The sequence below is a fragment of the Macaca thibetana genome, chromosome 11 (genome assembly GCF_024542745.1).
Source record: "Macaca thibetana thibetana isolate TM-01 chromosome 11, ASM2454274v1, whole genome shotgun sequence".
Classification (NCBI taxonomy): Eukaryota; Metazoa; Chordata; class Mammalia; order Primates; family Cercopithecidae; genus Macaca; species Macaca thibetana.
Genome location: NC_065588.1, coordinates 108636944 through 108660389, shown reverse-complemented (window position 1 = coordinate 108660389; position 23446 = coordinate 108636944). Strand labels below are relative to the sequence as shown.

General features: G+C 43.6%; 1 protein-coding gene across 1 annotated transcript in view; it reads right to left on the bottom strand.

Moving 5' to 3' along the window:
- Positions 1–23446, bottom strand: part of PTPN11 (protein tyrosine phosphatase non-receptor type 11) — a 100407-nt gene that overhangs the window by 68922 nt on the left and 8039 nt on the right. The window contains exon 2 of the mRNA XM_050749743.1: positions 1281–1403. Coding sequence (XP_050605700.1) covers positions 1281–1403 — 123 coding nt within the window. The remainder of the gene's footprint in view (positions 1–1280; positions 1404–23446) is intronic.

Sequence of the window (23446 nt, the reverse complement as noted above, 5' to 3'; positions counted from 1 at the left end):
ATACAAAAAATTAGCTGGGCATGGTGGAACACACCTGTAATCCCAGCTACTCTGGAGGCTGAGGCGGGAGAATGGCTTGAACCCAGGAGGCAGAGGTTGCAGTGAGCTGAGATCATGCCATTGCACTTCAACCTGGGCAATAAGAGTGAAACTCCTTCTCAAAAAAAAAAAAAAAAAAATTAGATCTTTATCAATCAGCATAGAGCTCAAAAAAAAATTTTAAGTTGCAAAATGATACATACATTATAAATCCATGTATGTGAATTTTTAAAACACAAAAACCAACTTTGTATTGTTCATACACAGTACAAATGCAGTACAACTATAAAAATATGTTCAGGAAGAATATATGCCAACCTCTTGGTGGTTTCCTCTGGGCAAAGAGGGAGGGAAACGAGCCTGGGCAGGGGAACAAAGGGGACCACAACTTCCTCAGTCATGTTTTACTTGTTGATAAAGGAAAGTGAGCTGAAAAAACTCTTAACAAGTATTTTTCTTGTTAAGAAATCAACAGAGTCTGAGTGTGGTGGCTCATGTCTGTAATCCCAACATTTGGGAGGCTGAGGCAGGAGGATCACTTGAGGCTAAGAGTTAAAGATCAGCCTTGGTAATACAGTGAGACCTCATCTCTACAAAAAATATTTTTGAAAAGTGCTGAGCATGGTGGCACAAGCCTGGAGTCCCAGATACCCAGGAGGCTGAGGCAGGAGGATCACTTGAGCCCAGGAGTTCAAGGCTGCTGTAAGCTGTGATCGCACCACTGCACTCCAGCCTGGACAAGAGAGCAAGAGCTTGTCTCAAAAAAAGAAGGCCAGGCATGGTGGCTCACACCTGTAATCCTAACACTTTGGGAGGCTGAGGCAGAAGGATTGCGTGAGGCCAGGAGTTCAAGGCCAACCTGGCCAACATTGGAAGATCCCACCTCTATAAAAAAAAATTGAAAAGAAATAAAATTTTTAAATAAATCAACAGGAAGGAAAAGAAAAATGCAGAAACCAGGTTCAAGATGCATGGAACAAGGCTTAAGCACTGGAGGGCTTAAGAACTTCTATGACCTGCTCCAACTCACCTTCCATGAGGTCTCAGGGGGAGAAGAAGGGCCCTTCTTATTCCCCTTCTGCTAAATGTCCAGGAGGCCACTCCGTAAACCCTGAAGGCAGCCCAGGGCTCAGGGAAGGCCTTCAAGCTGGAAATGCAGGCAGCAAGCTGTCCAAGCATGGTTTTACCACCTCCTAACCTGGAAAACACTCTCAGGATTCTCTCTCTTCATTCCAACTTACCTAACGGAAAGTGTGAAGTCTCCAGGGTTACTTTTACTAGGCCTTGCCAAAAAACTGCCATCAACTCCTCTTGTCAACAGTAGGTTTTCCGCCTCCACACCAGTGATATTTGGGTGAAACCATCTTAAAAAGAGAGAGAGAGTAAGTAATAAAAAAAAAAAAAAAAAAAAAAAAAAAACCACACTGTCAGCACTACTTTCCACAACAACACAGCTAAGATGCATTATGAGCAGAGTAGTTTTAGAAAATACAAATCAAGACCTTCCCTGTCCCTTCCCCCTCTTCTCCTTAGTCAATGCCTCCTCCTTGCCTTTCCTTTGGTAGAGACCTGGGATTCAGTAGGCGGGGCTGGGGATACGATCAGAGGGACTGGGACTAGGGTATTAAGACTGTGCACTGATGGGGCCAGGCCCAAGAAAACAGACCATGTGGTCGTAAGACTGAGCACATGGAATAAATATCCATAAACTAGAGGCAGGGCACAGTGGCTCACGCCTGTAATCTCAACATGTTGGGAGGCCGAAGCAGGTGGATCACCTGAGGTTGGGAGTTTGGAAGCAGCCTGACCAACATGGAGAAAACTGTCTCTAGTAAAAATACAAAATTAGCTGGGCGTGGTGGTGCATGCCTGTAACCCCAGCTACTTCAGAGGCTAAGGCAGGAGAATCGCTTGAACCCAAGAGGTGGAGGTTGCAGTGAGCCAAGATTGCACCACTGCACTCCAGCCTGGGCAACAAGAGCGAAACTCTATCTCAAAAAAAAAAAAAAAAAAAAAGAATAAATAAACTACTTAATAAATAAGTTACCATGTTAAGGATAGCAAGCCAGGTTTCTCACTGTTGGGAAGGGAGACACATATATGAGAAGGGAGAAAGCCAGAATAAATTCCATGATGTTAGACTGTAATTGGAGGTATTAGTGCAAACTCTAATTTTTAATATATATATATGTAAAGACAGATATGTAGATACAGAAATATATATGTATATGTATGATTCTGAATGGGAGCAGTGGCTCACGCCTATAATCCCAGCACTTTGGGAAGCCAAGGTGGGCAGATCACTTGAGGTCAGGAGCTGGAGACCATCCTGGCCAACATGGTGAAACCCCATCTCTACTAAAAATACAAAAATTAGCCGGGCGTGGTGGTGGGCACCTGTAATCCCAGCTACTCAGGAGGCTGAGACAGGAGAATTGCTTGAACCCAGGAGGCAGAGGTTGCAGTGAGCCATGATTGTGCCACTGCACTCCAGCCTGGGTGACAGAGCAAGACTCCATCTCAAAATAATAATAATAATAAAGAAATATAGTCCGGGCACGGTGGCTCACACAAGTAATTCCAGCACTTTGGGAGGCTGAGGCAGGTTGATCACAAGGTCAGGAGATCGAGACCATCCTGGCTAACACGGGGAAACCCAGTCTCTACTAAAAATACAAAAAATTAGCTGGGCGTGTAGTCCCAGCTACTCAGGAGGCTAAGGTAGGAGAATGGTGTGAATCCGGGAGGTGGAGCTTGCAGTGAGCCGAGATTGCGCCACTGCACTCCAGCCTGGGCGACAGAGATTCCATCTCAAAAAAAAAAGAAATATATGCTTTGGTGTATGTGTACATGTTTTTATGATTACACACACACACACACACACACACAATTTCCTAGGTCTCTTCTGAAAGGGTTTGGAAGTAATGACACTCCAGTAGCAATCACACCTAACACCTCTATCTTGGTTTCTACATATTGGGTTTTTCATTCTCCAATGAAAGGAACTGGCCTCTTTGAAGAAATGGCTGATCCCAGGGTTGGGGCAGTAAAAGTAAGAAGATGAAATTGGAACATCCTATTGTGGGCCAGTAAGAAAGAGTTCCAACAAGGAGCTATGAAAAGGACACAAGAGACAAATTGCAGGATCCTCCACTGGCCAAAGAAGGGACAATTTGTACCTCAAAATAAGCAATGACAGTAACAGATTATAACCCATGGAATAAAATAGTAAATAGTTCATTCTCTTGGTTTCCTATTTTTTTAACTAATTGTTTGCTTAAAAATTGAAACATGGAGGCTGGGTGCAGTGTCTCACGCCTGTAATCCCAGAATTTTGGGAGGCCGAGGTGGGCAGATCACTTGAGGTCAGGAGTTCAAGACCAGCCTGACCAACATGGTGAAACCCCATCTCTACTAAAAATACGAAACTTAGCCGGGCATGGTGGCACGCATCTGTAATCCCACCTACTTGGGAAGCTGAGGCAAGAGAATCACTTGAACCCAGGGAGCTGAAGTTGCAGTAAGCTGAGATCATGCCACTACACTCCAGCCTGGGTGACAGAGTGAAGACCTTGCCTCAAAAAAGAAAAAAAAAAAGTGGAAGTACCATATGATCCAAGAAAAAAAAAAAATGGAAGTACCGTATAATCCAGAAATTCCACTTCCAGGTATATACTCAAAGTAATTGAAAACAGGGATTCAAATTGGTATATTTCTATAACTCATATTCATAGCAGCATTATTTGCAAAAGCCAAAAGGTGAAAGGAAACAGCATATATAGATGGATGAATAGATAAACATTCTACAGCGTATATAGATGGAAGAATAGATAAACATTCTAAGTGAACTAAGCCAGTGACTAAAGGACAATGTTATAGTTTGAATGCCTGTCCCCTCAGGTTGAAACTTAATCCTCAGCCAGGCACAGTGGTTCATGCCTATAATCCCAACACTTTGCGGGGCTGAGATGGGAAGATCGCTTGAGCCCAGGAGTTCAAGACCAGCCCGGGCAACATAGTGAAACCCCATCTCTACAAAAATTGCAAAAATTAGGGCCAGGTGCAGTGGCTCACACCTGTAATCCTAGCATGTTGGGAGGCCAAGGCAGGTGGTTCACTCGAGCCCAGGAGTTCAAGACCAGCTTGGGCAACATGGTGAAACCCAGTCTCTACAAAAAATATAAAAATTAGTCAGGAATGGTGGTGTATGCCTATAGTCCCAGCTACTAAGGAGGCTGAGGTGGGAGGATCACCTGAGCCCAGGAGGTCAAGGTTGCAGTGAGCCAAGATCATACCACTACACTCCAAGCCAGGCAACAGAATAAGACCCTGTCTCAAAAAAAAAAAAAAAAAAAAAAAAAGGCCAGGCACGGTGGCTCACGCCTGTAATCCCAACAGTTTGGGAGGCTGAGGCGGGCAGATCATGAGGTCAGGAGTTCGAGACCAGTCTGACCAACAGGGCAAAATCCTGTCTCAACTAAAAATACAAAATTAGGCAGGCAAGGTGGCGCAGGTCTGTAATCCCAGTTACTCTAGAGGCTGAAGCAGAAGAATCACTTAAATCCGGGAGACGGAGGTTGCAGTGAGCCGAGATCGCGCCATTGCACTCCAGCCTGGGCAACAAAAGCAAAATTCTGTCTCCCAAAAAAAAAAAAAAAAGATATAACCATGAAGAGGAGTCAGGCGGGATGCAAAGAAATATCCAAATTAAAGGCCAGTAACAAGACTTAGCAAGTAATGCAATGCATTAATGCATAACCTGGAAATATAATGGACCAAAACAAACAAAATAAAAGGGAAGAAGAGTTTTTGTGGTTGTTTTGTCTTTTGCTATAAGGATATTACTGAAACAATTTGAAAGAGGTACAAAGATTTGATAGTAGTCTTGTTATAATATACATTTTGGTGATATACTGTGGTTATGTAACCAAGTATCCTTGATTTTTAGGACATATACACTGAAGTATTTCGGAGCAATGAGACGCCATGTCTGCATTTTACCCTCAAGTGGTCCCAACAAAACTTAAATACAGAGACACATATATATACTCATGTATATATACATGTATATTTTATATGTAGATGTGCATTTTATATATAAAATACATACATATACATGCAATACATATATATGTGTAGTGTATATATAATTTATATATATAGATATATTACACAGAAAGAAAGAGAGAGAGAAGGCAAACATGGTACAGGTTGAGTATCCCAAATCTAAAATGCTCCAAAATCCACGGCCAGGCGCAGTGGTTCACTCCTGTAATCCCAGCACTTTGGGAGGCCAAGGCAGGTGGATCACCTAAGGTCAGGAGTTCAAGACCAGCCTAGCCAACATGGTGAAACCCTGTCTCTACTAAAAATACAAAAATTAACTGGGCATGGTGTCACGTGCCTGTAATCCTAGCTACTCAGGAGGCTGAGGCAGGGAGAATTGCCTGAACCTGGGAGGCAGAGGTTGCAGTAAGCTGAGATTGTGCCACTTGCACTGTAGCCTGGGCAACAAAGCGAGACTCTGTCTCAAAAAAAATGGGCCGGGCTTGGTGGCTCAGCCTGGTCACTTTGGGAGGCTGAGGCGGGCAGATCACCTGAGGTCAAGAGTTCAAGACCAGCCTGGCCAACATGGTGAAACCCATCTCTACTAAAAATACAAAAATCACCCGGCATGATGGCAGACGCCTATAGTCCCAACCACTCAGGGGGCTGAGGCAGGAGAATCACTTGAACCCAGAAGGTGGAGTTTCCAGTGAGCCAAGATCGCTCACTGCACTCCATCCTGGGTGATGGAGCAAGACTCCATCTCAAAAAATAAATTAATTAAATAAATAAATAAAGTGCCCATATGACACTCAAAGGAAATGCTCATCACAGCATTTCAGGTATTTCAGATTTGAGATTTGGGGATTAGAGATGCTTAAGTATATAATAAAAATATTCCAAAATTTGAAAAAATCTGAAATCGAAAACACTTCTGGTCCCAAGCATTTTGGATAAGGGATACTCAAGCTGTATAAGGTTGACTTGTAAATCTGGATGAAAAGTAAACATGAATTATTTGTACTATTTTGCAACTTTTATTTAAATTTGAAATTATTTCAAACTAAATGTTTTTTAAAACCCACAAATGATGAAATCCATCATGAATGGCATCTGCTTCAGAGGAGACCTCTCTAGTTTCCAGCAAAAAGATATTCCTCACAGATTCCAAAAGTCACTGAGATTCATGGCAACAGTAACTTCTAACGTCAAATTATCCTGGATCTTTCTAGGCTAACAGAATGCTCTGAAATGCTCCCAGGAATATAAGTCAATACTAAATGCAGAGTTCTGGTATTGACAATCAAGTGAACTTTTAAGAGACTTCTCCACAAATATTGACCCAATTCAAGTATCTTACAATAGAGAAAGAGACCAGGCACAGTGGCTCACACCTGTAATCCCAACACTTTGGGAGGCCAAGGTGGGCAGATCACCTGAGGTCAGGAGTTCAAGACCAGCCTGGGCAAAATGGCAAAACCCTGTCTCTACAAAAAATACAAACATTAGCCAGGTGTGGTGCCATATGCCTGCAGTCCCAGTTACTCAGGAGGCTAAGGTGGGAGGATGACTTGAGTCTGGGAGGCAGAAACTGCAGTGAGCAGAGATCGCACCACTGTACTCCAGCCTGGGCAACAGAGCGAGACCTTCTCTCAGATTTAAAAAAAAAAAAAAAAAGGGCTGGGCGAGGTGGCTCACACCTGTAATCCCAGCACTTTGGGAGGCCGAGGGGGGTAGGTCACCTGAGGTTGGGAGCTCGAGACCAGCCTGACCAACATGGAGAAATTCTGTCCCTACTAAAAATACAAAATTAGCCGGGCATGGTGGTGCATGCCTGTAATCCCAGCTACTCGGGAGGCTGAGGCAGGAGAATCGCTTGAAACCAGGAAGCAGAGGTTGCGGTAAGCTGAGATCGCCACCACTGCACTCCAACCTGGGCAACAACACAAAACTCCATCTCAAAAAAAAAGAAAAGAAAAATCATAAAGCTCAGATCAAAATAATGAAATACTCATTTGCTTTTTTTTTTTTTTTTTTTTTTTTTTTTTTGAGACAGAGTCTCACTCTATTGCCCAGGCTGGAGTGCAGTGGCATGATCTCGGCTCACTGCAAGCTCCACTTCCTGGGTTCACGCCATTCTCCTGCCTCAGCCTCCTGAGTAGCTGGGACTACAGGCACCCGCCACCGCGCCCGGCTAATTTTTTGTATTTTTAATAGAGACGGAGTTTCACCGTGTTAGCCAGGATGGTCTCGATCTCCTGACCTTGTGATCCGCCCGCCTCGGCCTCCTAAAGTGCTGGGATTACAGGCGTGAGCCACCGCGCCCGGCCCTCATTTGCTTTTTACTCCCTCTGAGAGCTTGTCAGATTGAGTCTTGGCCCGGTGACTCATACCTATAATCCCAGCACTTTGGGAGGCCGAGGCAGGCGAATCACCTGAAGTCAGGAGTTTGAGACCAGCCTGGCCAACATGGTGAAACCCCATCTGTACTAAAAATACAAAAATTAGCCGAAAGTAGTGGCATGCAGCTGTAATCCCAGATACTCGGGAGGCTGAGGCAGAAGAATCACTTGAACCTGGGAAGCAAAGGTTGCAATGAGCTGAGATCGCGCCACTGTGCTCCAGACTAGGCGACAGAGCAAGACTCTGTCTAAAAAAAAAAAAAAAAAAAAAAAAGGCCAGGGGCGCGGTGGTTCATGCCTGTAATCCCAGCACTTTGGGGAGGCCAAGGCGGGCGGATCATGAGGTCAGGAGATCGAGACCCGCCTGGCTAACACGGTGAAACCCCATCTCTACTAAAAATACAAAAAAATTAGCTGGGTGTGGTGGTGGGCACCTGTAGTCCCAGCTACCTGGGAGGCTGAGGCAGGAGAATAGCATGAACCCAGGAGGCGGAGCTTGCAGTGAGCCAAGATCTCACCACTGCACTCCAGCCTGGGTGACAGAGTGAGACTCCATCTGAAAAAAAAAAAGAAGACTGAGACAGAATAGAATTTCACCCAGGAAAATGTCAACCTCAATTTATGTGACACCTATTATTCTAGCACCCAATACTTTTGCATTCAGAATGGTTAAACTATTCTGTTAAGAAAAAAAAAACCCTTACTTGCAGCTTCTTTCATCTGTGGTTCCCACATAGACGCCCAGAGCTCTAAGGGATCAAAAAGTAATGACAACTGGCTTCTAGCTATTTATAATTTTTCAAAAAGGTATAATGAAACTCTTACATTAAGCCTCAGTTTGTCTACGTACATAAGCTAATTAAAATGTCAACTCTCTTTTGCTTTTGGCTGCAAAACAATTATGCTAATTAGGTGTGGCAGCTGGAAACTGAGTGGCATATGTGCCTTCTACCAAGAGGGAAAAAAAAGGAAAAACTAATTATTATATAATACAGGTGTGGCGACCAAATCTTTCAGAATATTGGGTTTATGGTTTGGGTTTTAAAAAAAAAAAAGATAATCCAGCCATGCACGGTGGCTCATGCCTGTAATCCCAGCACTTTGGGAGGCCAAGGCGGGTAGATCACCTGAGGTCAGGAGTTTGAGACTAGCCTGGCCAACACAGTGAAACCCCCATCTCTACTAAAAATACAAAAAATCAGCCAGGTATGGTGGCATACGCCTGTAGTCCCAGCTACTCGGGAGGCTGAGACAGGCGAATCACCTGAACCTGGGAGGCAAAGGTTACAGTGAGCCGAGATCACGGCACTGCACTCCAGCCTGAGCGAAAGAGCGAGACTCCGTTTCAAAAAATAATAATAATAATAATAATAATACAAAAATTAGCTGGGCATGGTGGCTGGAGCCTGGAGCCTGTAATCCCAGCTACTTGGAAGGCTGAGGCATGAGAATCACTTGAACCCCAGAGGCAGAGGTTACAGTGAGCTGAAATCACACCACTCCACTCTAGCCTCGGCAACAGGGGCAGACTCCATCTCAAAAATATAATAAAATAAACATAAATTAAAAATTTTTTTTTTTAAAAAGGCAGTCCCTTCCCCAAATGACGGGCTGAGAATCACTAACACATGGTGGCAAAGCCTTAGCGGTAGCCACATAGACTCTGGTGCCAGATTGTCTTGGTCTGAAGCCCACCTCTCTGTGACCCTGGGCTAAGTTAAGTCCTCTGTTAAGTCCTATAAAATGGAAGGTGTAATAGTACCCATGTCATAGTGTTGTTGAGAGGATAAAATGAGTTAATATTTATAAAGTATCTAGAAGAGTGCCTGGACTTTCAGGTAGCCAAGGACAACAATGATTGCCTAAATCCATCTCTACCCACACATCCTTCAAAACCAACATAGAATTAAAAACAAAACAAGTCAGGCACAATGGTTCATGCCTGTAAATCCCAGTGTTTTGGGAGGCTGAGGTGGGAGGATTGCTTAAGGCCAGGTGTTCAAGACCAGCTTGGGCAACATAGCAAGATCCTATCTCTACAAAAAATTTAAAAAGTAGCCAGGGGCCAGGCGCAGTGGCTCAAGTCTGTAATCCCAGCACTTTGGGAGGCCAAGGCGGGTGGATCACTTGAGGTCAAGAGTTCAAGACCAGCGGGGCCAACATGGTGAAACCCTGTTTCTACAAAAAATTACAAAAATTAGCTGGGTATGGTGGCATGCACCTGCAGTCTCAGCTACTCGGGAGGCTGAGGTGAGAGAATTGCTTGAACCTGGGAGGCAGAAGTTGCAGAGAGCCGAGATTGCGCCACTACTCTCCAGTCTGGTGGACAGAGCAAGACTTCGTCTCAAAAAAAAAAAAAAAAATTAGTCAGGGATGGTGGTGTGCTCCTGTAGTCCCAGATACTCAGGAGGCTGAGGTGGGACACCTAAGCCCAGCAGCTTGAGGATGCAGTAAGCTATGATCAAGATGCCACTGCACTCCAGCCAGAGCAAGCAGGGGACCCTGTCTCTAAGAAATACACACAAGAAAACAATAAACAAATAAAATGACATGAAAACCACACCCTCAGCTTAAGAGAATGCCCAAACTTCCAGATTACCTGTAAGCAAAAAAAGAAAATATACCAAACGTCAGTGAGTGACTGCTCATCCTCCTACTCCAAGCCTTTGTGCAAAAGAAGAGCATTCTGAGAAAAAAAGCATGGTGTAGAGAACAGGGGAGCTAGTGGCAGGCCTAAAATTGCTCTAAAACCACCCCCAGAAACAGAAAGTCCACCCGAAGTGTGAAAATACTGCTGGTACATCAGAGCCCTGTTTATGGAAAGGGGCATGATTCCAGGGGGAAAGACTAAAAAGTTGTGGAAATAAGTCAGAAAACCTAGAACAAATGCGTAATTTTTCAGGGAAATGCAGTCTACAAAAATTAACCCATTAGAGTAAGAAAACTTAGGCAGACCAATTTGTATTAAAAAAAAATAGAGGGAGCCTCTCTGAACCTATTCTGGTTCAGAGGCTACCTGATTAAAAATAAGAAAAAAATAGAGAAAACAATTAAGGAACTACCGCACAGAAAATCACCAGGTCCAGATGGATTCCCAGTGGAATTCTACCAAACCTTCAAAGACCAAATAGTCTCAATTCTTAAAATTATTCCTGAGTACTAAAAAGAAAGGAAAACTTCCAACTTCCTTTTACAAAGTAAATATAACACTGATACCTATACCAGATAAAGACGGCACAAAGAAAAACAACAACTAGAGACCAATGGTACTCATGAATATTGATACAGAACTTCTAAACAAAATATAAAAAGAATCCAATACCACATTTAGAAAATAATGCACCATAACCAAGTGGTTAGAACTAGATATCATACCACATATCAGAATAAATTTTAGGCTGGACACCGTGGCTAACACCTGTAATCCCAGCACTTTGGGAGGCAAAGGCGGGTGGATCACTTGAGATCAGTAGTTCGAGACCAGCCTGGCCAACATAGCAAAACCCCATCTGTACTAAAAAAAATACAAAAATTGGCCAGGTGTGGCAGCAGATGCCTGTAATACCAGTTACTCAGGAGGCCAAGGCAGGAGAATCGCTTGAACCCTGGAGGCAGGAGGCAGAGGCTGCAGAGAGCCAAGATCATTCCACTGCACTCCAGCCTAAGTGACACAGTGAGACCCTGTCTCAAAAAAATAAAATAAAATAAATAATAAACATAAAAGATGAAACAATGCAATACTAGAGGAAAACATGGGTGAATTTCTTGTTAACCTTAGAATAAGGAAAGGCTTTCCACGACTCAAAATCCAGGGGCAATAAAAAAAAAGATTAATAAATCTGGGATAATTTTAACATCACCTTGGTTTTTAAGAAAAATTCACTAAATGGTAAAACCTCAAAGACTGAAGTCAGTTCTAACTTGCAATTTGAGAGTCTTTAAACAAACCATTCTTTGGAAACCAAGAAACTTAAATTCAACTCCATTCAGAGGCGGACAACTTACAACCCACAGTCCCTCCCACTGAGTTCAGTGCTATTCTCAGCCAAAAAAAACAAAAAACCTTCATGTCAATTATAAAAGCAATGACATGCCAAGGCTCAGAAAAACAGCCATACTATTAAAGCTGGATGCATATTTTGCTCTTCTAGCACTTACTCATGTTTTTCAACCCAAAAGACTAATACCCATGTAAGGGGAGAAGTATCAGGAAAATGCTTCTGAAAAACATATTTTAAAAATTTGATTTGAAGCATCTCTTGGTTATTGAAGCAACCTACACAGCCAAACCACTGTCTCAAATCCCAGAATGTCACATCTCTTGGGCAAGCTAATTAATCTCTCTGCTTCGGTTTTTACATCAACAAAATGTGGATAATAATAGTGCTTGCCTCATAAGAAATGAGAATTAATGCACATAAAACAATTATAAAGCATATAAAACTATTAAAGCTTGTTTGCTTGTTGTTACCTTAATGAATACATAAAACTATTATTGACTATAATTTCTCTACCATGGATTGTAGGTTTCATTAATATGCAATTACTCTAGTATTAAATAACTTATTATTTAATAATCTTTATCTTGAATGCTACTTAGCCCAATATTATTGGTACCACCTGACTCTCTTTTGCCCATGTTTGTTTTATTTATTCTTTGCCATTCTGGGCCAATTTGTCTTTTTAAAGCAGAACACAATTAAATTTTTTTTCATTTTTCAAAATATTTTTATAAAATAGAGATGGGGTCCCACTATGTTGTCCAGGCTGGTCTCGAACTCCTGGGCTCAAGTGATCCTCCCACCTCAGCCTCCCAAAGTGCTGAGATTATGGGTGTAAGCCACCATGCCCAGCCTGGATTTTTTCTTTTAATTCCATCTGGGTCAGCCATTAATTGAAGGACTTAATCCATTGTCACTGACAGCTCATGTTTGGTATCGTATCTGCTGATTGTTTCCTACTTTCAATTTTTTGTTTTCTGTCTTCTGCCACTTAGTGACTTCAGTGACTGTCTACTTCAGGCAGATACCTGTTTCTTATTCTAACAGGATCCTAATTATTTTAAATTATACTGGTAGCTATATTGTAGCATTTAAAAAAAACACCTTAATCCTACAGTTCCCAGGTTATTATTGAAGGGAAAATAACTTTTGCCTCTCTTGGATGGGAAGTGAAGAATTTCTGGCTGTTGCTCTACTAGTCCCCATTAAATGAAATACAGCAGGCTCAGCAGTTGCTTCATTTTAACCACCAGTTAAATAGCCTAGGCCCACACAATCTACCTGCTTATCTGTTCCCTGTCACCACTGTCATCTCTTCTTTTTTAAAAACAGATTCTAAAAGAACTTATCATATTTGTCCTTGACCTCACCCCTGTGATGCATACTATTATTAACTGCTTTTATGAAGATCTTTGTACAGGGCGGGGCAAGGTGGCTCACACCTGTAATCCCAGCAGTTTGGGATGCTGAGGTGGAAGGATTGCTTGAGGCCAGGAGTTCACGATCAGCCTGGGTAACATAAGGAGACCCTGTCTCTACAAAAAATTTAAAAATTGGTGGGGCATTGATGGCACACACTTGCAGTCCCAGTTACTTGGGAAGCTGAGATGGAAGGATTGCCTGAGCCTGGGATGTCGGGTTGCAATGAGCTGTGATTGTGCCACTGAGCTCCAGCCTGGGCAACAGCACTTTAGGAGGCCAAGGCGGGCAGATCACTTGAGGCCAGGAGTTCCAGATCAGCCTGGGCAACATGATGAAACCCCATCTCTACCAAAAATACAAAAATTAACTGGGCATGGTGGTGCGTGCCTGTAGTCCCAGCTACTTGGGAGGCTGAGGCACAAGAATCACTTGAACCTAGCAGGTGAATGTTGCAGTGAGCCAAGATCACGCCACTGCACTCCAGCCTGGGCAACAGAGACTGTCTCAAAAAAAACAAACCAACCAACCCACAGCCTTGTATGTATACATATATACACTGACATAAATGTGCATGTGCATATACACACTCCCTCTGTGTCTGACTGTGTGAGACACACTTGACACACACAGAAATGGGATTCTCTTGTTTTACACTCTGATTTTTTCACATACTACAACTTGAAAATCTTTCTTTTTTTTTTTTTTTTGTTTCTTTTTTTTGAAATGGAGTCTTGCTCTCTTGCCAGGCTGGAATGCAGTGGCGGGATCTTGGCTCACTGCAACCTCTACCTCCCAGGTTCAAGCAACTCTCCTACCTCAGCCTCCTGAGTAGCTGGCACTACAGGTGCATGCCACCATGCCCAGCTAATTTTTGTATTTTTAGTAGAGACCAGGTTTCACCATGTTGGCCAGGATGGTCTTGATCTCTTGATCTTGTGATCTGCCCGCCTCAGCCTCCTAAAGTACTGGGATTACAGGCGTGAGCCACCGCACCTGACTGTAGATCTTTCTATATCATTACTGTGTTGGGGTTTTTTTTTTGTTGTTTTTAGACAGGTTGCACAGGTTGGAATGCAGAGGTGTGATCATGGCTCACTGCTGCCTCAACCTCCCAGCCTTAAGCAATCCTCCCACCTCAGCCTCCTGAGTAGCTGGGACTACAGGAATGCACCACTATGCCCAAATAATTTTTTTATTTTTTGTAGAAATGGAGTCTTGCTATCTTGCTCTGCCTGGTCTCGAACTCCTGGCCTCAGTCCTCCTGGCAATGCCTCCCAAAGTGTTGGGATTACACGTGTGAGCCACCATACCTGGCCCACATCCAGGACTTCTTAACATTTTATGGGGGGGTATTTTTTTTTTTTTGAGATAGGGTCTCACTCTATCTCCCAGCCTGGAGTGCAGTGGCACAATCATGGCTCACTACAGCCTCAACCTGCCAGGCACAAGCGATCCCTCCGATCTCAGCCTCCTCAGTAGCTGAGACCAAACCTGGCTAATTTTTTTATTTTTCCTTTGTAGAGATAGGGTCTTGCTATTTTGCCCAGGCTGGCCCCAAGCTCCTGGCTTCAAGCAATCCTCCTTCTTTGGCCACCCAAAGAGTTGAGATTATAGGCATGAGCCACTGCGCCCAGCCAGTACCCTTTTTTTCAATGGCTACATAATACCCCGTTGTATGAATGTGCCATCCATAATCTGACCCTTCTTATAGGACATTTATGTTATCCTCTGGTTTTTTGTTATTACAAATAATGCAGCAGAACATATCCTTCACAATCATTTTTACATACTTTTACAAATAAATCTGTAACATTAAAGTTTTAGAAATAAAATGGCTTTCTCAAGATACGATCATGTATTGCTTAACATCAGGAATATGTTCTGAGAAATGCATCATTAGGTGATTTCGTCATTGTGCAAACATCATGAAGCGTACTTACACAAACTAGATGGCAGAGCCTACTGCACACCTGGGCTATATGGTATAACCTATTGCTCCTAGGCTACACACCTGTACGGCATGCTACTGTACTGAATACTGTAGTTAACTGTAACACAATGGTATTTGTGTATCTGAACACATCCATACATAGAAAAGGTACAGTTTAAATATGATATAAAAGGTTAAAAATGGTGGCCAGGTGCAGTGGCTCACACCTGTAATCCCAGCACTTTGGGAGGCTGAGGCAGGTGGATCACTCGAGGTCAGGAGTTCAAGACCAGCCTGGCCAACATGGTGAAACCCCATCTCTACTAAATATACAAAAATTAGCCAGGCTTGGTGGCGTGCACCTGCAGTCCTAGCTACCCAGGAAGCTGAGGTAGGAGAATCACTTGAACCCAGGAGATGGAGGTTTCAGTGAACCCAGATCACGCCACTATACCCCAGCCTAGGTGACACAGCAAGATTCCATCTCCAAAAAAAAAAGGTTAAAAATGGTATGTCTATACAGGACAGCTCCATTATAATCTTTTCTTTTTTTTTTTTTTGAGATGGGGTTTTGCTATGTTGTCCCCACTGCTCTCAAACTCCTAAGTTCAAAAGATTCTCCTGCCTGGCCTACCAAAGTGCTGCGATTACAGATGTGAGCCACCATGGCCCGGTCCATTATATTCCTTTTTTTTTTTTTTTTTTTTTTTTTTTTTTTGAGATGGAGTCTTGCCTTGTCGTCTAGACTGTAGTGCAGTGGCCCGATCTCACCTCACTGCAACCTCCGCCTCCCAGGTTCGAGCAATTCTCCTGCCTCAGCCTCCTGAGTAGCTGGGATTACAGGCACCCGCCACCACACCCGGCTAATTTTTTTGTATGTTTTTAGTTGAGATAGGGTTTTACCATGTTGGCCACGCTGGCCTCAAACTCCTGACTTCAGACAATCCGCCCACCTCGGCCTCCCAAAGTGCTGGGATTACAGGCGAGAGCCGCCGCGCCCAGCCCATTATATTCTTATGGGACCACCATTATGTATGCCGTCCATCATCAACTGAACCATCATTATGTGGCACATGACTGTATATAATTTTTTTATTTTGACAAATATTGTCAGACCACCCTCAAAATAAGGTACTGGTCTGAATGGGCATACAGTGTGAAATCTGCTGTTTTCCCTCACTTGTGCCAATACTGCATATATATGCATATATATATATATATATACACACACCAGACTCTTTCATCTTTGTCTATCTGATCAATGGAAAATGATGCCATGTTAGTTTGCATTTCTTTGTAAGACTGAGCACTTTTTCATGTTTTCAGACCACTTGTTTTTCCTTTTCTATGAGTTGTCAGTTTGTTGTTGCTCATTTCCTATTAGATTTTTTTCTTATTGATTTGTAGTTCTTGATATAACTAGAATATTACCCTTTACTGTATGTGTTGCAAATATTTGTCTCCGTTTTTTTTGGGTTTTTCTTTTGCCCCCCTTTTTAGTCTGTGGCATTTTTTTTTCCTACAGAGGTTCATGTTGGCATAGTTAAATTTATCAGATTTTTCCATTATGATTTCTGGGTTTCTTGCCATGCTTAGAAACTGTCTTAATTCACAGCAGTGTTGTGTGGTAGAAATTAATTAATACATGGAAAATGCTTAGCACAGAACCCGCCCTTGGAGTTTCACCTTTGGAACTAGAAATTTAGATGTTATCCGGAAGAAAACATTTAGAATAAAGTCACAGACCTTAATGGGACCCTGCACAGCATGGCCCCTGGTTGACTCTGGTTCTCTGATCACGTCTCCGATTTCCTCCAATTGCCACATGTGACTTTTACATGTGCTTTTCCCTCTGGTGGTCCCACCGTCAGATCCCCCATCCTACCTTCTCAATAAACCCCCTGCTTCTCAGGGGTGATACTCAACATAGCAACATAGCATCTAATCACACATTTCTACAGCCTCCAGGTTGAAGGCTAGACTGGCAGTTCCATGAGGGCAAAGGACATGTCTATTTCTTTTATTGTTTTTTAGAGATAAGGTCTCGTTCTGCCCCCAGGCTGGAGCGCAGTGGCGTGATCATGGCTCACTGCAGCTCCAACTCCTGGGCTCAAGCAATCCTCCCACCTCAGCCTCCCGAGTAGGAACATGTCTATTTCTTCACCACCGTAACCGCAGCCCCTAGCAAATGGTTAATACAGAGCAGTTCCTTACTAAACATTTGTGGCCAGAAGGGAAGGAAGAGCAATCTTGGGGTAAGCCCCATCACTACCCTCTCCTACATCCACACAGTTTCACATCTGTGACCTGGGTGGTGTCAACAGGAGGCTGTCAAGGATGACTCCAACTTCCACGTACTTAAGAGGAAGAGGCAGAAGGTAGCTGACAAAGCCCTCTTCAAACTGGTCCCACCAGCTCTTTATGTGGCAAAAAGATGGTCATTGTTTTTAATACACAGTCTCTTCTCACCCAATCGGTGGTGATGACAAGGATATTTTTCCCTATCTGTATGCTACTGTAGTCATTTTAATAAGAATTTGCAAAGTGAATGTCTAGGGCACCTATGCATATGAGCCAAAAACTTGCCCCAAAGCCTCCCCATGCATTTGGAAACACCAAATGTTGATATCTGAAACTAACTTGCAGTCTGGGTAACAAAGTAAGACCTCATCTCCAGAAAAAAAAAAAAAAAAAAATTTAATTAGCTGGGTGATGGCACATGCCTATAGTCATAGCTACTCTAAAGGCTGAGGCAGAGGCCAAAGGTTTGAGACCAGCCTGGGCAACATAGTGAGACCTCGTCTCTAGAAAAAAAAAAAATGGGCCGGGCGCGGTGGCTCAAGCCTGTAATCCCAGCACTTTGGGAGGCCGAGACGGGCGGATCATGAGGTCAGGAGATCGAGACCATCCTGGCTAATACGGTGAAACCCCGTCTCTACTAAAAAATACAAAAAAAAAAAAAACTAGCCGGGTGAAGTGGCGGGTGCCTGTAGTCCCAGCTACTCGGGAGGCTGAGGCAGGAGAATGGCGTGAACCCGAGAGGAGGAGCTTGCAGTGAGCTGAGATCCGGCCACTGCACTCCAGCCTGGGTGACAGAGCAAGACTCCGTCTCAAAAAAAAAAAAAAAAAAAAAAAAAAAAAAAAAAGTTTTTTAATTACCCAGGCATGGTGGCCCACATCTGTGGTCCCATTTACTTTAGAGGCTAAGATGGAAGGATTGCTTGAGCCCAAGCATCTGAGGCTGCAGTAAGCCATGACTGTGCCATTACACTCCAGGCTGGGCGATAGACCAAGACCCTGTCTCAAGATAAAAACAAAACAACAACAACAACAACAAACCTATATGAATCACAAAATAAAAAAGATGATTTATCCATACTTATATTGTTACAAACACTAATTTTTCCACAATTATGAACTGGCTCTGATAATAAGAAAAAAGCAATATATGGCCAGGCATGGTGGCTCACACCTTTAATCCCAGCACTTTGGGAGGCTGAGGCAGGCAGATCACCTGAAGTCAGGAATTCAAGACCAGCCTGACCAACATGGTGAAACCCTGTCTCTACTAAAAATGCAAAAATTAGCTGGGTGTGGTGGCATGTAACTGTAATCCCAGCTACTTGAGAGGCTGAGGCACAAGAATCACTTGAACTCAGGAGACGGAGGTTTCAGTGAGCTGAGATGGTACCACTGCACTCCAGCCCGGGCAACACAGCAAGACTCTGTCTCAAAAAAGATAAATGTAATATGTTGGCTATGATACATTACAGCTGGTTAAAATTACAGCTATACTTACTGAATGTTTGCCACGTGACTGTGTGCAAAGCAGACTTGAGAAATCAAACTTTTCACTACTATATTCTGCTATTTATTTCTAAAAATTTCTTTTTTTAAATACCCTTGTTCTTGCTCTTATCTCATATTTCTAAAAATTTCTTTTTTGTTTTTTTGTTGTTTTTTTTTTTGAGATGGAGTCTCGCTCTGGCACCCAGGCTGGAGCACAGTAGCACAATCTCAGCTCACTGCAACCTCCACTCCCGGGTTCAAGCGATTCTCCTGCCTCAGCCTCCCAAGTAGCTGGAATTACAGGCATGTACCACCACACCCAGCTAATCTTCCTGTATTTTCAGTAGAGACAGGGTTTCACCATGTTGGCCATGGTCTCAAACTCCTGACCTCAAGTGATCTGCCCGCCTCGGCCTCCCAAAGTGCTGGGATTACAGGAGGCATGAGCCACTGCACCTGGCCCACCCTGTCTCTTAAAAAAAAAAAGTAGTTTCAACTGCCAAAGGTGAAACTAGGTAAACACCACCTACATCCATCAGCTAGATCAGCAACAGAAGATAAGGTAGGTGGTCTTCTCCTTTACCCTTTTATTAAATAAACTGTATTATTTCATTTATAACTTACAATTATGCTATCCTGTTATTAAGAACAAACAGATGAGAATAGTATTTTCAGGGAAACTTAGTAACCAGTATTTAGCACAGAGGCTGGAGACAGTAAGGACTTAATAAACATTAGTTTTCACTATTATTATCATTATTATTATTAGTGGATGTTATGCAGGATAGATACTTCTCATGCATAATTTTGTTAGTTTCACATAGGCAATTGTGACATGTATATCATTTAAGTTAACACTGCTTTTTCATATACTTCTTCATGGCTCTGGAACTGTCTCTACATTATTTCAAGCAATAGTTAGAGGCTGGACACGGTGGCTCACACTTGTAATCCCAGCACTTTGGGAAGCCAAGGAGGGCAGATCACCTGTGGTCAGGAGTTCAAGACCAGCCTGACCAACGTGGAGAAACCCCATCTCTATACAAAATTAGCCTGGTGTGGTGGCACATGCCTATAATCCCAGCTACTGGAGAGGGTGAGGCAGGATAATAGCTTGAACCCAGGAGGCGGAGGTTGCAGTGAGCTGAGATCACACCATTGCACTCCAGCCTGGGCAACAGGAGCAAAACTCCATCTCAAAAATAAATAAATAAAAAATATATAGTTAGAAATTGAAATGGCTATTCCATGACTATCTACTTGAGCTTTAGTAGATTTTATTTTTTTTATTTTTTTTTTTTTTTGAGACAGAGTCTCGCTATGTCGCCCAGGGTGGAGTGCAGTGGCCGGATCTCAGCTCACTGCAAGCTCCGCCTCCCGGGTTTTTACGCCATTCTCCTGCCTTAGCCTCCCGAGTAGCCGGGACTACAGGCGCCCACCACCTCGCCCGGCTAGTTTTTTTTTTTGTATTTTTTAGTAGAGACGGGGTTTCACCGTGTTAGCCAGGATGGTCTCGAACTCCTGACCTCGTGATCCGCCCGTCTCGGCCTCCCAAAGTGCTGGGATTACAGGCTTGAGCCACCGCGCCCGGCCTAGTAGATTTTAAACTTCCTTCCATAGCTTTTTTTTTTTCCCAAAAAGTATTCATAATTACCAAAATGCTTCCTGGTTACAGGTTTAATACGTGTATTCAATCACTGACAATTTTGTGATTTGCAACTTGCTTATCACTAGAGTAAGGAGCAGTTAGAGTTAATTCGACCCTGAGAACTTAGTAAGGGAAGATAAAGAACAGTGGAATTAATAAAAATCTTTATGTAGGGCCAGCCTCAAACGTTATAAGCACTTGTAATATTAGTAAGTGAGGCAAAAAAAAAAAAAAAAAAAAAGACAACACATATCTTGACCATCTCACACCTAGCATAATTTGACACAATAGGATTTAGTTTACAAACCGAACCAATAAATGAAAACTGCAATGTAAGTACATCCATATAACCTGGGAGGAGGGGAAATGGCAAATCAGTATGGCCTCATTTGAGTTTATCAACAACTTTATTACAATTAATACAGAATGATTACAGTTAATTACAATTGACACAGAGGGTCCAGATAAGATGAGAAGAGACAAATAAATGTTCAGTCCTCACCATTTATATAGTAGGCACTTGATCAATGGCTGCTGAGTGAATGAATTTTGATAGAAGTAAAGGATGAAAAGACACTGATGGGCTAGGCACAGTGGCTTATGCCTACAATGCCAACACTTTGGGAAACTGAGGCATGAGAATCACTTGAGCTAGGAGCGCAAGACCAGCCTGGGCAACATAGCAAGACCCCATCTCTACAAAAAATGAAAAACTTAGCTGGGCATAGTTGTATGCACCTGTGGCCCCAGTTACTTGGGAGGCTGAGGCAAGAGGATCACTTGAGCCCAGGAGTTTGAGCTTTGATGAGCTATGCTTGCATCATTGCAATCCAGTGTGGGTGACAGAGCAAGACCTTGTCTCAAAAAAAATAAATAAATAAATATAAAAATAAAAAAACACTGAAGGGAGGGGGTGGAGAATGAGTTACGAGGAGAGGGAAGTAAGCATCCTTCTCCTCATCTTGCTCATTCTAACACCTGCAAAACCTGCCAGCTCCCGACAATCCCTTCTAACCAGCCATCATCTAGCATTATCTATATCTATATCTATATATTTTTTTGAGACAAGGTCTCACTCTGTCACCCTGACTGGAGTTCAATGACATGATCTCGGCTCACTGCAACCTCTACCTCCCAGGTTCAAGCAATTCTCCTGTCTCAACCTCCCAAGTGGCTGGGACTACAGGCATGCACCACCACGCCTGGCTAATTTTTGTATTTTCTGTAGAGACAGGGTTTCACCCATGTTGCCCAGGCTGGTCTTGAACTCCTCAGCTCAGGTGACCTGCCAGCCTCAGCCCCCCAAAGTACTGGTATTACAGGTATGAGCCACCGCGCCTGACCATTGTCTATATATATATATTTTTTTTTTTTTTTTTTTTTTTTTTTTGAGACGGAGTCTCGCTGTGTCACCAAGGCTGGAGTGCAGTGGCGCGATCTCGACTCACTGCAAGCTCCGCCTCCCGGGTTCACACCATTCTCCTGCCTCAGCCTCCGAGTAGCTGGGACTACAGGCGCCCGCCACCACGCCCGGCTAGTTTTTTGTATTTTTAGTAGAGACGGGGTTTCACCATGTTAGCCAGGATGGTCTCGATCTCCTGACCTCGTGATCCACCCGCCTCGGCCTCCCAAAGTGCTGGGACCACAGGCTTGAGCCACCGCGCCCGGCCCATTGTCTATATTTATTAAGGATCACTGGCCAGGTGCAGTGGCTCACACCTGTAATCTCAGCACTCTGGGAGTCCAAGGAGGGAGGATTGGTTGAGCCCCAGAGTTCAGCCCAGCCTGAGCAACATAGTGAGACCTCGTATCTACAAAAATAAAATAAAATAAATTTTAAAAGATAATAAGGTCATAATACAGCCCAGGTAGGTACCACTCATTTCACAGAAAGACACACACACACACACACACACACACACACACACACCAGCAATTGGGGAAAAGAGCCTCAAATCAACGTCTAAAATAAGCTCCAGGGCCTATTACACATGACCCCTGTGTTAAATGGGTTTTAAAAAATGGAAGACGGCCGGGCGCGGTGGCTCAAGCCTGTAATCCCAGCACTTTGGGAGGCCGAGACGGGTGGATCACGAGGTCAGGAGATCAAGACCATCCTGGCTAACACGGTGAAACCCCGTCTCTACTAAAAAATACAAAAAAAAACTAGCCGGGCGAGGTGGCGGGCGCCTATAGTCCCAGCTACTCCGGAGGCTGAGGCAGGAGAATGGCGTAAACCCGGGAGGCGGAGCTTGCAGTGAGCTGAGATCCGGCCACTGCACTCCAGCCCGGGCGACAGAGCGAGACTCCGTCTCAAAAAAAAAAAAAAAAAAAAAAAAAAATGGAAGACATAATTCCTGTCTGTAAGAGTTTACATTTCTCAGCAACAAAAAGAGAAAAAAAAAAAAAGTTTTGGCCAGGTGTGGCGGCTCACGCCTGTAATCCCATCACTTTGGGAGGCCAAGGCAGGTAGATCACCTGAAGTCAGGAGTTCAAGACCAGCCTGGCCAACATGGCGAAACCCTGTCTCTACTAAAAATACAAAAATTACCCAGGTGTGGTGGCACATGCCTGTAATCCCAGCTATTCGGGAGGCTGAAGCAGGAGAATCAGGTTAATCAGTGGGGCAGAGGTTGCAGTGAGGCAAGACGGTGCCACTGCACTCTAGCCTGCCCTACAAGAGTGAAACTCTGTATCAAAAAAAAAAAAAAAGAGTTTACAAACCTGAACTATTTGCCAGGAAATCACACCCGAAATCTGAATGCAGATCTGCAAAGGCTCGGGACTTATGTCAAGTGAGTTTTTAAAAAAGATGCTGATGAAACAAAAAGAAAATACAATGATGCTGAATATTTTATCTATGCATCCCCCTCCCCCAGTGATGTGGGGAAACAGTCAAGCTGGCCAGTAATTTCAGGAACTTCATCTCAAGGCTGCTATACTGAGAAAGGAGGTTTAGGCGGGGGGCGGCAGCCCACACCTGTAATCCCAGCACTTGGGGAGAATCGCTTGAGCCCAGGAGTTCAGACCTCATCTCTACAAAAAATCAAAAAAATTAGCCGAATGTGGTGGTGCACGCCTGCAGTTCCAGCTACTCAGGAGGCTGAGGAGGGTATATCCCTTGAGCCCAGGAGGTTGAGGCTACAGTAAGCTATGATTGCAACATCAC